The sequence below is a fragment of the Cyanistes caeruleus genome, chromosome 1 (genome assembly GCF_971803275.1).
Source record: "Cyanistes caeruleus chromosome 1, bCyaCae1.hap1.1, whole genome shotgun sequence".
Taxonomy (NCBI): Eukaryota; Metazoa; Chordata; class Aves; order Passeriformes; family Paridae; genus Cyanistes; species Cyanistes caeruleus.
The window spans coordinates 77,413,959-77,429,368 of NC_141701.1; the positions used below are offsets into that span (position 1 = coordinate 77,413,959).

At 54.9% G+C, this 15,410-nt stretch overlaps 5 protein-coding genes across 10 annotated transcripts in view; 4 read left to right on the forward strand and 1 right to left on the reverse strand.

Moving 5' to 3' along the window:
* CDH18 (cadherin 18) overlaps positions 1–15,410 on the reverse strand; it is a 438,213-nt gene that overhangs the window by 268,036 nt on the left and 154,767 nt on the right. The window lies entirely within an intron of this gene.
* Positions 48–3,824, forward strand: LOC147655632 (uncharacterized). Its single transcript, XM_086898534.1, has one exon. The coding sequence runs from the start codon at positions 1,252–1,254 to the stop codon at positions 3,508–3,510; it is 2,259 nt and encodes a 752-aa protein (XP_086754660.1). The 5' UTR covers positions 48–1,251; the 3' UTR covers positions 3,511–3,824.
* On the forward strand, positions 5,106–7,678 carry LOC147655633 (uncharacterized). The gene has a single exon (XM_086898553.1). It carries the CDS (start codon positions 5,106–5,108, stop codon positions 7,362–7,364), a length of 2,259 nt encoding a protein of 752 aa, XP_086754679.1. The 3' UTR covers positions 7,365–7,678.
* Positions 8,657–11,532, forward strand: LOC147655634 (uncharacterized). Its single transcript, XM_086898624.1, has one exon. It carries the CDS (start codon positions 8,960–8,962, stop codon positions 11,216–11,218), a length of 2,259 nt encoding a protein of 752 aa, XP_086754750.1. The 5' UTR covers positions 8,657–8,959; the 3' UTR covers positions 11,219–11,532.
* On the forward strand, positions 11,610–15,386 carry LOC147655635 (uncharacterized). Its single transcript, XM_086898583.1, has one exon. The coding sequence runs from the start codon at positions 12,814–12,816 to the stop codon at positions 15,070–15,072; it is 2,259 nt and encodes a 752-aa protein (XP_086754709.1). The 5' UTR covers positions 11,610–12,813; the 3' UTR covers positions 15,073–15,386.

Consider the following 15,410-nt stretch of genomic DNA (forward strand, 5'->3'; position numbering starts at 1 on the left):
CAGACCTAGAATACTGGCAAATTCCACTAGTGGTGAATTTGTGACTGGCTGGCAGCAGGCCCTGTTACTAGCAAGCCTTTTGAACCAAGGCACACCATTCTCTCTCCACATTGCTCCTTTCAACGCTCTCCCAGGTGCAGAAGCCACTGAAGACCCAGGTGGCTCCAAAGATGAGGTTTGCCCTGTGTTCCCCTTTGCACATGCTGACCATTTCACAGCGGCTCTGAAGCTCTCCCTGGCAGCTCTGGCTGGGCAGGGACCAAGCAAGAGGCACCACTGCTGTGCATCCTTTTGTGTTCACTGGGGAACACAATGAAGATCCTGCCTGATCCCAGACACTCTGCAGGGCTTTGGCGCCACAGAAACCAACTTGTTGGGCATGCGGAAGGAGCACTGTGCTCTGTTGGCAGTGGGAGCTGCCCACTGGAAATCACCCCCCGTCACCTGCTCATCACCCCTGGGAAACTGGGCAATCAAGGTCCTCTCGCAGTGGCACAGCAGGAACTGAGATCCTGCCATGGAGAAGCCCCATGTCAGCAGCAGCAGATTCACCACTACACCCCCAGGACAGTCACTTAGGTCCCAAGAGCACCCCCACAAGCACACATGTCGGCACCAAGGCAAGCAATTCCATCGCAGAGCAGGAGATTTCCGGGCGCAAAGCCTTCACGGGCCATGTCACCCAATTTCAGATTGAAAAGCTTTTGGGGGGCTTCTGCCCGTTTATTCAAGTGAGCCGCCGGGGCTCCATTGTGACCCGTTGGTGTGCTCTTTGCGTGGCTCACGTCTTTGCTTGCCCGGGGCCATTATGAGTCCCAGGGCTGAGGTAGAGATGGAGGGCGGGGCTGGCCTGGCCAGGATGCACTCTGTCACCCGTGACATCACAGCACCTGTGTCACAATGGGTGCAGCTAGCAACATTAGGAGCAGGCGACGCTGGCCCAGTACAGCCTCGGCGAGCGGCGAGTGTGCGCGCAGACAGGAGGCTGTGCTGAACGCCAAAGGAGGCCGACGGCAGAAGCGCGAGTACGCGGGCAGCCGGGTCTCAGCGGGCATCCAGAGGCCAGGCTCTGGCAGGAGCACCTTTGCCAGGGCGCGGTGCTGCTGCCGGGACAGCGGCACAGGCCTTGCAGCCTGCCAGCTGCCCGGCCCCCTCGTGCCTGCTTTTAGATCCCCGGGGGCTCCTGTCCCCATTTCCCTTTTCAGTACCTCCCTCCCATCCCCACTCGAGCCCTGCAAAGCACCTTAGGCCATGCTGGCCACGACACTTCTTCTCTTGCTTGCGCAAGGCCTCATCCAGTACCCGCAGCAGGCCGGGGACGGGCTGGATGAGGCCGCACGGGAGCGCATGGAGCAGCGTGCTGAGTATCTGAACCAGCAGATGGCTCAGCTGCTTGAGGAACTGGAGCAGAAGAACCTGGAGCAGAGTGGTGGCGCCTGGGGAGCCCTGCTGGTCTGGCAGCTCTGGGCTCTAACCGGAATCCTGGTCCTTCTCGTGGCACTGTGGTTTGGAGTCGGGAAAATCAGACGCAATCCCGACAACAGTGGCGTCAAGGAGAGGTCCAGCAGCAACTTGGCGGAGGAAGAAGTCGAAGGAGAAGAAGGAGGAGAAGAAGAAGGAGGAGAAGAAGAAGGAGGAGAAGAAGAAGGAGGAGACACCATCGTTGCAGAGAAAGATATAGAAAGCACCAACGTGGGAGAAGGCACCATGGATGGAAATGAAGAAGGCAGCAACGTTGACGCAAAGGCAGAAAGCAGTGCTGGAAATGAGGCAGAAGAAGGCAATGAGGATGCAACAGAAGGAGTAATCCAGGGTGAGAAGTTTGAGGAAGCCATCGAAGCCGGAAAGGAGGAAGAAGATGAAGAAGAAGGCGGAGACAACACAGCGGCAGAGAGAGAAATCAAAAGCAACAATGCAAATGTGGGAGAAAATAAGTTGGATGGAAATGAAGAAGGCAGCACCATTGATGTAAAGGCCGAAAGCAGCGCTGGAAATGAAGCAAAAGACGGCAATGAGGATGCAAAAGAAGGAGTAAACCATGGTGAGAATTCTGAGGAAGCCCATGCTGCTGGAAATGAAGAGGAAGAAAAAGAAGAAGAAAAAGAGGAAGAAGAAGATAAAGAAGCAGGACACAACATTGTTGCAAAGGAAGAAATCAAAAGCAACGATGCAAATGTGGAAGAAGACAATAAGGATGGAAACGAAGAAGGCAACAACGTTGTTGCAAAGACAGAAAGCAGTGCTGGAAATGAAGCACAAAAAGGCAATGATGGTGCGAAGGGAGAAGTAAACCGTGGTTTACCAAAAGAGGGCGAGGAAGACAATGCTGCCGGACTCGAAGAAGACAAACGGGATGCAAAGAGAGAAGACGACGCCCACAATACCAAGGGGAACCTTGGAAGGCCTTTAGAGGAGCGCATAGAGTTGCACGTAGTGGACCTGGACAAAGGTTGCTCCCTGGTAATGGAGCTGATGGACAAACTGACAGACATCTTTGGACAAGACTTTTCCAACCATTTCTACCCGGTGCCACAACAAGCCATCGGAGTGGGCAGCGCCTTTGAAGGCTGGAGTCCCCACGCACAAGATGCTGTGTACCGTGTGCTTGTGCCCCTGAGTCCCCCTCCAGGACACGCTTTCCACCTGGAGCTGGACGCCGCAGGGATGCTCCAGAGGAACTTCTGTGTCCGTGTGGAGCTGCTGTGCACCTGCAGAGGGGAGCAGCTGCGGGAGGACATGCTGTGCTTCCTCCACCACTCCGAGGAGGAGCTGAGAAGGAAGCAGGACCCCAGCCTCCTGCAGACCCTGTGCACTGGCTCCTATCTAGACGTGGAAAAAACTGTCCAGTGGTTCTACCGATTCCTGAGAGCAGCCCGGCTGTTTTTGCCTCCGTCCTGCCACTGGCATTTAATGTTGCAGCCCTGCAGCCGCTCCTGTAAATTTCAGCTCAGCAGAGACACAGAAAGCTTCACGGTGGAGGTGATCTTTGGGGTGCGGCAAGGAGACACAGATGTCTTTGTGGGCAGCCAGCCTACAGAAGTAGGCGCGCCAAGCACAACGTGGCGCGAGACTTACGCCGTGGCAGAGGCAAAATTCTTCAGGCACATTTCCGGGCAGGCTCCCCAGGACAGCTGGCACTGCAAGTGCCTGCAGTTCCTCAGCTGCTTCCCGATGGGCGTAGGTTTTTCCAGCTACGCCTTGAAGACTGTGGTGATGCACCTCCTGAGCACCGTACCCCCGACACGCTGGGGCAGGAGGGACTTCCGTCAGCGACTGATGGATATCCTGAAGTACCTGCGGTGCTCGCTGGAGACAAAGCGACTTCACCACTTTGTCATAGGCAATGAGAAGTTTCCCAGGGAGATCAAATTGCCCTCCGGCTTGCGGCTGGCTCAGCCACCCAACCTCTTAGAGCCCCTGGCGAGCAGCCCGGAAGCCCACACGAAGGCCGTGCAGGAGTACATCCGCCTGCTGCATCGGCTCAAACAAGTGCGGATCTACGGCCATTGAAAGGGATCTCCCTGCACAGAGCTGTGCTTGTGGGGCCTCTTGGCAGACCCTCTAGATATTAACCTCCCGTAGTTAGTGTAGTTTTACAGTACATATTAACACCCCATAGTCAGTGCATTTGCTGCACGTATTACAGCCCCGTAAGTAGTAATTTTACCATATGTATTAGGACCCTCTAGGTAGTGAAATTACCAGATAGACTGGGACACTTTAGGTGGCCCTTTTCCCGTAGATAGTAATACCCCCTAGATAGTGAATTCAGCATTCCAGACCCTTCTTTGTTATTGTTTCAATAAACACGTCTATTCCTTAAACGGACTGTGCAAGCTCTTCTTGAATTCCAACAGACCTAGAATACTGGCAAATTCCACTAGTGGTGAATTTGTGACTGGCTGGCAGCAGGCCCTGTTACTAGCAAGCCTTTTGAACCAAGGCACACCATTCTCTCTCCACATTGCTCCTTTCAACGCTCTCCCAGGTGCAGAAGCCACTGAAGACCCAGGTGGCTCCAAAGATGAGGTTTGCCCTGTGTTCCCCTTTGCACATGCTGACCATTTCACAGCGGCTCTGAAGCTCTCCCTGGCAGCTCTGGCTGGGCAGGGACCAAGCAAGAGGCACCACTGCTGTGCATCCTTTTGTGTTCACTGGGGAACACAATGAAGATCCTGCCTGATCCCAGACACTCTGCAGGGCTTTGGCGCCACAGAAACCAACTTGTTGGGCATGCGGAAGGAGCACTGTGCTCTGTTGGCAGTGGGAGCTGCCCACTGGAAATCACCCCCCGTCACCTGCTCATCACCCCTGGGAAACTGGGCAATCAAGGTCCTCTCGCAGTGGCACAGCAGGAACTGAGATCCTGCCATGGAGAAGCCCCATGTCAGCAGCAGCAGATTCACCACTACACCCCCAGGACAGTCACTTAGGTCCCAAGAGCACCCCCACAAGCACACATGTCGGCACCAAGGCAAGCAATTCCATCGCAGAGCAGGAGATTTCCGGGCGCAAAGCCTTCACGGGCCATGTCACCCAATTTCAGATTGAAAAGCTTTTGGGGGGCTTCTGCCCGTTTATTCAAGTGAGCCGCCGGGGCTCCATTGTGACCCGTTGGTGTGCTCTTTGCGTGGCTCACGTCTTTGCTTGCCCGGGGCCATTATGAGTCCCAGGGCTGAGGTAGAGATGGAGGGCGGGGCTGGCCTGGCCAGGATGCACTCTGTCACCCGTGACATCACAGCACCTGTGTCACAATGGGTGCAGCTAGCAACATTAGGAGCAGGCGACGCTGGCCCAGTACAGCCTCGGCGAGCGGCGAGTGTGCGCGCAGACAGGAGGCTGTGCTGAACGCCAAAGGAGGCCGACGGCAGAAGCGCGAGTACGCGGGCAGCCGGGTCTCAGCGGGCATCCAGAGGCCAGGCTCTGGCAGGAGCACCTTTGCCAGGGCGCGGTGCTGCTGCCGGGACAGCGGCACAGGCCTTGCAGCCTGCCAGCTGCCCGGCCCCCTCGTGCCTGCTTTCAGATCCCCGGGGGCTCCTGTCCCCATTTCCCTTTTCAGTACCTCCCTCCCATCCCCACTCGAGCCCTGCAAAGCACCTTAGGCCATGCTGGCCACGACACTTCTTCTCTTGCTTGCGCAAGGCCTCATCCAGTACCCGCAGCAGGCCGGGGACGGGCTGGATGAGGCCGCACGGGAGCGCATGGAGCAGCGTGCTGAGTATCTGAACCAGCAGATGGCTCAGCTGCTTGAGGAACTGGAGCAGAAGAACCTGGAGCAGAGTGGTGGCGCCTGGGGAGCCCTGCTGGTCTGGCAGCTCTGGGCTCTAACCGGAATCCTGGTCCTTCTCGTGGCACTGTGGTTTGGAGTCGGGAAAATCAGACGCAATCCCGACAACAGTGGCGTCAAGGAGAGGTCCAGCAGCAACTTGGCGGAGGAAGAAGTCGAAGGAGAAGAAGGAGGAGAAGAAGAAGGAGGAGAAGAAGAAGGAGGAGAAGAAGAAGGAGGAGACACCATCGTTGCAGAGAAAGATATAGAAAGCACCAACGTGGGAGAAGGCACCATGGATGGAAATGAAGAAGGCAGCAACGTTGACGCAAAGGCAGAAAGCAGTGCTGGAAATGAGGCAGAAGAAGGCAATGAGGATGCAACAGAAGGAGTAATCCAGGGTGAGAAGTTTGAGGAAGCCATCGAAGCCGGAAAGGAGGAAGAAGATGAAGAAGAAGGCGGAGACAACACAGCGGCAGAGAGAGAAATCAAAAGCAACAATGCAAATGTGGGAGAAAATAAGTTGGATGGAAATGAAGAAGGCAGCACCATTGATGTAAAGGCCGAAAGCAGCGCTGGAAATGAAGCAAAAGACGGCAATGAGGATGCAAAAGAAGGAGTAAACCATGGTGAGAATTCTGAGGAAGCCCATGCTGCTGGAAATGAAGAGGAAGAAAAAGAAGAAGAAAAAGAGGAAGAAGAAGATAAAGAAGCAGGACACAACATTGTTGCAAAGGAAGAAATCAAAAGCAACGATGCAAATGTGGAAGAAGACAATAAGGATGGAAACGAAGAAGGCAACAACGTTGTTGCAAAGACAGAAAGCAGTGCTGGAAATGAAGCACAAAAAGGCAATGATGGTGCGAAGGGAGAAGTAAACCGTGGTTTACCAAAAGAGGGCGAGGAAGACAATGCTGCCGGACTCGAAGAAGACAAACGGGATGCAAAGAGAGAAGACGACGCCCACAATACCAAGGGGAACCTTGGAAGGCCTTTAGAGGAGCGCATAGAGTTGCACGTAGTGGACCTGGACAAAGGTTGCTCCCTGGTAATGGAGCTGATGGACAAACTGACAGACATCTTTGGACAAGACTTTTCCAACCATTTCTACCCGGTGCCACAACAAGCCATCGGAGTGGGCAGCGCCTTTGAAGGCTGGAGTCCCCACGCACAAGATGCTGTGTACCGTGTGCTTGTGCCCCTGAGTCCCCCTCCAGGACACGCTTTCCACCTGGAGCTGGACGCCGCAGGGATGCTCCAGAGGAACTTCTGTGTCCGTGTGGAGCTGCTGTGCACCTGCAGAGGGGAGCAGCTGCGGGAGGACATGCTGTGCTTCCTCCACCACTCCGAGGAGGAGCTGAGAAGGAAGCAGGACCCCAGCCTCCTGCAGACCCTGTGCACTGGCTCCTATCTAGACGTGGAAAAAACTGTCCAGTGGTTCTACCGATTCCTGAGAGCAGCCCGGCTGTTTTTGCCTCCGTCCTGCCACTGGCATTTAATGTTGCAGCCCTGCAGCCGCTCCTGTAAATTTCAGCTCAGCAGAGACACAGAAAGCTTCACGGTGGAGGTGATCTTTGGGGTGCGGCAAGGAGACACAGATGTCTTTGTGGGCAGCCAGCCTACAGAAGTAGGCGCGCCAAGCACAACGTGGCGCGAGACTTACGCCGTGGCAGAGGCAAAATTCTTCAGGCACATTTCCGGGCAGGCTCCCCAGGACAGCTGGCACTGCAAGTGCCTGCAGTTCCTCAGCTGCTTCCCGATGGGCGTAGGTTTTTCCAGCTACGCCTTGAAGACTGTGGTGATGCACCTCCTGAGCACCGTACCCCCGACACGCTGGGGCAGGAGGGACTTCCGTCAGCGACTGATGGATATCCTGAAGTACCTGCGGTGCTCGCTGGAGACAAAGCGACTTCACCACTTTGTCATAGGCAATGAGAAGTTTCCCAGGGAGATCAAATTGCCCTCCGGCTTGCGGCTGGCTCAGCCACCCAACCTCTTAGAGCCCCTGGCGAGCAGCCCGGAAGCCCACACGAAGGCCGTGCAGGAGTACATCCGCCTGCTGCATCGGCTCAAACAAGTGCGGATCTACGGCCATTGAAAGGGATCTCCCTGCACAGAGCTGTGCTTGTGGGGCCTCTTGGCAGACCCTCTAGATATTAACCTCCCGTAGTTAGTGTAGTTTTACAGTACATATTAACACCCCATAGTCAGTGCATTTGCTGCACGTATTACAGCCCCGTAAGTAGTAATTTTACCATATGTATTAGGACCCTCTAGGTAGTGAAATTACCAGATAGACTGGGACACTTTAGGTGGCCCTTTTCCCGTAGATAGTAATACCCCCTAGATAGTGAATTCAGCATTCCAGACCCTTCTTTGTTATTGTTTCAATAAACACGTCTATTCCTTAAACGGACTGTGCAAGCTCTTCTTGAATTCCAACAGACCTAGAATACTGGCAAATTCCACTAGTGGTGAATTTGTGACTGGCTGGCAGCAGGCCCTGTTACTAGCAAGCCTTTTGAACCAAGGCACACCATTCTCTCTCCACATTGCTCCTTTCAACGCTCTCCCAGGTGCAGAAGCCACTGAAGACCCAGGTGGCTCCAAAGATGAGGTTTGCCCTGTGTTCCCCTTTGCACATGCTGACCATTTCACAGCGGCTCTGAAGCTCTCCCTGGCAGTTCGGGCTGGGCAGGGACCAAGCAAGAGGCACCACTGCTGTGCATCCTTTTGTGTTCACTGGGGAACACAATGAAGATCCTGCCTGATCCCAGACACTCTGCAGGGCTTTGGCGCCACAGAAACCAACTTGTTGGGCATGCGGAAGGAGCACTGTGCTCTGTTGGCAGTGGGAGCTGCCCACTGGAAATCACCCCCCGTCACCTGCTCATCACCCCTGGGAAACTGGGCAATCAAGGTCCTCTCGCAGTGGCACAGCAGGAACTGAGATCCTGCCATGGAGAAGCCCCATGTCAGCAGCAGCAGATTCACCACTACACCCCCAGGACAGTCACTTAGGTCCCAAGAGCACCCCCACAAGCACACATGTCGGCACCAAGGCAAGCAATTCCATCGCAGAGCAGGAGATTTCCGGGCGCAAAGCCTTCACGGGCCATGTCACCCAATTTCAGATTGAAAAGCTTTTGGGGGGCTTCTGCCCGTTTATTCAAGTGAGCCGCCGGGGCTCCATTGTGACCCGTTGGTGTGCTCTTTGCGTGGCTCACGTCTTTGCTTGCCCGGGGCCATTATGAGTCCCAGGGCTGAGGTAGAGATGGAGGGCGGGGCTGGCCTGGCCAGGATGCACTCTGTCACCCGTGACATCACAGCACCTGTGTCACAATGGGTGCAGCTAGCAACATTAGGAGCAGGCGACGCTGGCCCAGTACAGCCTCGGCGAGCGGCGAGTGTGCGCGCAGACAGGAGGCTGTGCTGAACGCCAAAGGAGGCCGACGGCAGAAGCGCGAGTACGCGGGCAGCCGGGTCTCAGCGGGCATCCAGAGGCCAGGCTCTGGCAGGAGCACCTTTGCCAGGGCGCGGTGCTGCTGCCGGGACAGCGGCACAGGCCTTGCAGCCTGCCAGCTGCCCGGCCCCCTCGTGCCTGCTTTCAGATCCCCGGGGGCTCCTGTCCCCATTTCCCTTTTCAGTACCTCCCTCCCATCCCCACTCGAGCCCTGCAAAGCACCTTAGGCCATGCTGGCCACGACACTTCTTCTCTTGCTTGCGCAAGGCCTCATCCAGTACCCGCAGCAGGCCGGGGACGGGCTGGATGAGGCCGCACGGGAGCGCATGGAGCAGCGTGCTGAGTATCTGAACCAGCAGATGGCTCAGCTGCTTGAGGAACTGGAGCAGAAGAACCTGGAGCAGAGTGGTGGCGCCTGGGGAGCCCTGCTGGTCTGGCAGCTCTGGGCTCTAACCGGAATCCTGGTCCTTCTCGTGGCACTGTGGTTTGGAGTCGGGAAAATCAGACGCAATCCCGACAACAGTGGCGTCAAGGAGAGGTCCAGCAGCAACTTGGCGGAGGAAGAAGTCGAAGGAGAAGAAGGAGGAGAAGAAGAAGGAGGAGAAGAAGAAGGAGGAGAAGAAGAAGGAGGAGACACCATCGTTGCAGAGAAAGATATAGAAAGCACCAACGTGGGAGAAGGCACCATGGATGGAAATGAAGAAGGCAGCAACGTTGACGCAAAGGCAGAAAGCAGTGCTGGAAATGAGGCAGAAGAAGGCAATGAGGATGCAACAGAAGGAGTAATCCAGGGTGAGAAGTTTGAGGAAGCCATCGAAGCCGGAAAGGAGGAAGAAGATGAAGAAGAAGGCGGAGACAACACAGCGGCAGAGAGAGAAATCAAAAGCAACAATGCAAATGTGGGAGAAAATAAGTTGAATGGAAATGAAGAAGGCAGCACCATTGATGTAAAGGCCGAAAGCAGCGCTGGAAATGAAGCAAAAGACGGCAATGAGGATGCAAAAGAAGGAGTAAACCATGGTGAGAATTCTGAGGAAGCCCATGCTGCTGGAAATGAAGAGGAAGAAAAAGAAGAAGAAAAAGAGGAAGAAGAAGATAAAGAAGCAGGACACAACATTGTTGCAAAGGAAGAAATCAAAAGCAACGATGCAAATGTGGAAGAAGACAATAAGGATGGAAACGAAGAAGGCAACAACGTTGTTGCAAAGACAGAAAGCAGTGCTGGAAATGAAGCACAAAAAGGCAATGATGGTGCGAAGGGAGAAGTAAACCGTGGTTTACCAAAAGAGGGCGAGGAAGACAATGCTGCCGGACTCGAAGAAGACAAACGGGATGCAAAGAGAGAAGACGACGCCCACAATACCAAGGGGAACCTTGGAAGGCCTTTAGAGGAGCGCATAGAGTTGCACGTAGTGGACCTGGACAAAGGTTGCTCCCTGGTAATGGAGCTGATGGACAAACTGACAGACATCTTTGGACAAGACTTTTCCAACCATTTCTACCCGGTGCCACAACAAGCCATCGGAGTGGGCAGCGCCTTTGAAGGCTGGAGTCCCCACGCACAAGATGCTGTGTACCGTGTGCTTGTGCCCCTGAGTCCCCCTCCAGGACACGCTTTCCACCTGGAGCTGGACGCCGCAGGGATGCTCCAGAGGAACTTCTGTGTCCGTGTGGAGCTGCTGTGCACCTGCAGAGGGGAGCAGCTGCGGGAGGACATGCTGTGCTTCCTCCACCACTCCGAGGAGGAGCTGAGAAGGAAGCAGGACCCCAGCCTCCTGCAGACCCTGTGCACTGGCTCCTATCTAGACGTGGAAAAAACTGTCCAGTGGTTCTACCGATTCCTGAGAGCAGCCCGGCTGTTTTTGCCTCCGTCCTGCCACTGGCATTTAATGTTGCAGCCCTGCAGCCGCTCCTGTAAATTTCAGCTCAGCAGAGACACAGAAAGCTTCACGGTGGAGGTGATCTTTGGGGTGCGGCAAGGAGACACAGATGTCTTTGTGGGCAGCCAGCCTACAGAAGTAGGCGCGCCAAGCACAACGTGGCGCGAGACTTACGCCGTGGCAGAGGCAAAATTCTTCAGGCACATTTCCGGGCAGGCTCCCCAGGACAGCTGGCACTGCAAGTGCCTGCAGTTCCTCAGCTGCTTCCCGATGGGCGTAGGTTTTTCCAGCTACGCCTTGAAGACTGTGGTGATGCACCTCCTGAGCACCGTACCCCCGACACGCTGGGGCAGGAGGGACTTCCGTCAGCGACTGATGGATATCCTGAAGTACCTGCGGTGCTCGCTGGAGACAAAGCGACTTCACCACTTTGTCATAGGCAATGAGAAGTTTCCCAGGGAGATCAAATTGCCCTCCGGCTTGCGGCTGGCTCAGCCACCCAACCTCTTAGAGCCCCTGGCGAGCAGCCCGGAAGCCCACACGAAGGCCGTGCAGGAGTACATCCGCCTGCTGCATCGGCTCAAACAAGTGCGGATCTACGGCCATTGAAAGGGATCTCCCTGCACAGAGCTGTGCTTGTGGGGCCTCTTGGCAGACCCTCTAGATATTAACCTCCCGTAGTTAGTGTAGTTTTACAGTACATATTAACACCCCATAGTCAGTGCATTTGCTGCACGTATTACAGCCCCGTAAGTAGTAATTTTACCATATGTATTAGGACCCTCTAGGTAGTGAAATTACCAGATAGACTGGGACACTTTAGGTGGCCCTTTTCCCGTAGATAGTAATACCCCCTAGATAGTGAATTCAGCATTCCAGACCCTTCTTTGTTATTGTTTCAATAAACACGTCTATTCCTTAAACGGACTGTGCAAGCTCTTCTTGAATTCCAACAGACCTAGAATACTGGCAAATTCCACTAGTGGTGAATTTGTGACTGGCTGGCAGCAGGCCCTGTTACTAGCAAGCCTTTTGAACCAAGGCACACCATTCTCTCTCCACATTGCTCCTTTCAACGCTCTCCCAGGTGCAGAAGCCACTGAAGACCCAGGTGGCTCCAAAGATGAGGTTTGCCCTGTGTTCCCCTTTGCACATGCTGACCATTTCACAGCGGCTCTGAAGCTCTCCCTGGCAGCTCTGGCTGGGCAGGGACCAAGCAAGAGGCACCACTGCTGTGCATCCTTTTGTGTTCACTGGGGAACACAATGAAGATCCTGCCTGATCCCAGACACTCTGCAGGGCTTTGGCGCCACAGAAACCAACTTGTTGGGCATGCGGAAGGAGCACTGTGCTCTGTTGGCAGTGGGAGCTGCCCACTGGAAATCACCCCCCGTCACCTGCTCATCACCCCTGGGAAACTGGGCAATCAAGGTCCTCTCGCAGTGGCACAGCAGGAACTGAGATCCTGCCATGGAGAAGCCCCATGTCAGCAGCAGCAGATTCACCACTACACCCCCAGGACAGTCACTTAGGTCCCAAGAGCACCCCCACAAGCACACATGTCGGCACCAAGGCAAGCAATTCCATCGCAGAGCAGGAGATTTCCGGGCGCAAAGCCTTCACGGGCCATGTCACCCAATTTCAGATTGAAAAGCTTTTGGGGGGCTTCTGCCCGTTTATTCAAGTGAGCCGCCGGGGCTCCATTGTGACCCGTTGGTGTGCTCTTTGCGTGGCTCACGTCTTTGCTTGCCCGGGGCCATTATGAGTCCCAGGGCTGAGGTAGAGATGGAGGGCGGGGCTGGCCTGGCCAGGATGCACTCTGTCACCCGTGACATCACAGCACCTGTGTCACAATGGGTGCAGCTAGCAACATTAGGAGCAGGCGACGCTGGCCCAGTACAGCCTCGGCGAGCGGCGAGTGTGCGCGCAGACAGGAGGCTGTGCTGAACGCCAAAGGAGGCCGACGGCAGAAGCGCGAGTACGCGGGCAGCCGGGTCTCAGCGGGCATCCAGAGGCCAGGCTCTGGCAGGAGCACCTTTGCCAGGGCGCGGTGCTGCTGCCAGGACAGCGGCACAGGCCTTGCAGCCTGCCAGCTGCCCGGCCCCCTCGTGCCTGCTTTCAGATCCCCGGGGGCTCCTGTCCCCATTTCCCTTTTCAGTACCTCCCTCCCATCCCCACTCGAGCCCTGCAAAGCACCTTAGGCCATGCTGGCCACGACACTTCTTCTCTTGCTTGCGCAAGGCCTCATCCAGTACCCGCAGCAGGCCGGGGACGGGCTGGATGAGGCCGCACGGGAGCGCATGGAGCAGCGTGCTGAGTATCTGAACCAGCAGATGGCTCAGCTGCTTGAGGAACTGGAGCAGAAGAACCTGGAGCAGAGTGGTGGCGCCTGGGGAGCCCTGCTGGTCTGGCAGCTCTGGGCTCTAACCGGAATCCTGGTCCTTCTCGTGGCACTGTGGTTTGGAGTCGGGAAAATCAGACGCAATCCCGACAACAGTGGCGTCAAGGAGAGGTCCAGCAGCAACTTGGCGGAGGAAGAAGTCGAAGGAGAAGAAGGAGGAGAAGAAGAAGGAGGAGAAGAAGAAGGAGGAGAAGAAGAAGGAGGAGACACCATCGTTGCAGAGAAAGATATAGAAAGCACCAACGTGGGAGAAGGCACCATGGATGGAAATGAAGAAGGCAGCAACGTTGACGCAAAGGCAGAAAGCAGTGCTGGAAATGAGGCAGAAGAAGGCAATGAGGATGCAACAGAAGGAGTAATCCAGGGTGAGAAGTTTGAGGAAGCCATCGAAGCCGGAAAGGAGGAAGAAGATGAAGAAGAAGGCGGAGACAACACAGCGGCAGAGAGAGAAATCAAAAGCAACAATGCAAATGTGGGAGAAAATAAGTTGGATGGAAATGAAGAAGGCAGCACCATTGATGTAAAGGCCGAAAGCAGCGCTGGAAATGAAGCAAAAGACGGCAATGAGGATGCAAAAGAAGGAGTAAACCATGGTGAGAATTCTGAGGAAGCCCATGCTGCTGGAAATGAAGAGGAAGAAAAAGAAGAAGAAAAAGAGGAAGAAGAAGATAAAGAAGCAGGACACAACATTGTTGCAAAGGAAGAAATCAAAAGCAACGATGCAAATGTGGAAGAAGACAATAAGGATGGAAACGAAGAAGGCAACAACGTTGTTGCAAAGACAGAAAGCAGTGCTGGAAATGAAGCACAAAAAGGCAATGATGGTGCGAAGGGAGAAGTAAACCGTGGTTTACCAAAAGAGGGCGAGGAAGACAATGCTGCCGGACTCGAAGAAGACAAACGGGATGCAAAGAGAGAAGACGACGCCCACAATACCAAGGGGAACCTTGGAAGGCCTTTAGAGGAGCGCATAGAGTTGCACGTAGTGGACCTGGACAAAGGTTGCTCCCTGGTAATGGAGCTGATGGACAAACTGACAGACATCTTTGGACAAGACTTTTCCAACCATTTCTACCCGGTGCCACAACAAGCCATCGGAGTGGGCAGCGCCTTTGAAGGCTGGAGTCCCCACGCACAAGATGCTGTGTACCGTGTGCTTGTGCCCCTGAGTCCCCCTCCAGGACACGCTTTCCACCTGGAGCTGGACGCCGCAGGGATGCTCCAGAGGAACTTCTGTGTCCGTGTGGAGCTGCTGTGCACCTGCAGAGGGGAGCAGCTGCGGGAGGACATGCTGTGCTTCCTCCACCACTCCGAGGAGGAGCTGAGAAGGAAGCAGGACCCCAGCCTCCTGCAGACCCTGTGCACTGGCTCCTATCTAGACGTGGAAAAAACTGTCCAGTGGTTCTACCGATTCCTGAGAGCAGCCCGGCTGTTTTTGCCTCCGTCCTGCCACTGGCATTTAATGTTGCAGCCCTGCAGCCGCTCCTGTAAATTTCAGCTCAGCAGAGACACAGAAAGCTTCACGGTGGAGGTGATCTTTGGGGTGCGGCAAGGAGACACAGATGTCTTTGTGGGCAGCCAGCCTACAGAAGTAGGCGCGCCAAGCACAACGTGGCGCGAGACTTACGCCGTGGCAGAGGCAAAATTCTTCAGGCACATTTCCGGGCAGGCTCCCCAGGACAGCTGGCACTGCAAGTGCCTGCAGTTCCTCAGCTGCTTCCCGATGGGCGTAGGTTTTTCCAGCTACGCCTTGAAGACTGTGGTGATGCACCTCCTGAGCACCGTACCCCCGACACGCTGGGGCAGGAGGGACTTCCGTCAGCGACTGATGGATATCCTGAAGTACCTGCGGTGCTCGCTGGAGACAAAGCGACTTCACCACTTTGTCATAGGCAATGAGAAGTTTCCCAGGGAGATCAAATTGCCCTCCGGCTTGCGGCTGGCTCAGCCACCCAACCTCTTAGAGCCCCTGGCGAGCAGCCCGGAAGCCCACACGAAGGCCGTGCAGGAGTACATCCGCCTGCTGCATCGGCTCAAACAAGTGCGGATCTACGGCCATTGAAAGGGATCTCCCTGCACAGAGCTGTGCTTGTGGGGCCTCTTGGCAGACCCTCTAGATATTAACCTCCCGTAGTTAGTGTAGTTTTACAGTACATATTAACACCCCATAGTCAGTGCATTTGCTGCACGTATTACAGCCCCGTAAGTAGTAATTTTACCATATGTATTAGGACCCTCTAGGTAGTGAAATTACCAGATAGACTGGGACACTTTAGGTGGCCCTTTTCCCGTAGATAGTAATACCCCCTAGATAGTGAATTCAGCATTCCAGACCCTTCTTTGTTATTGTTTCAATAAACACGTCTATTCCTTAAACGGACTGTGCAAGCTCTTCTTGAA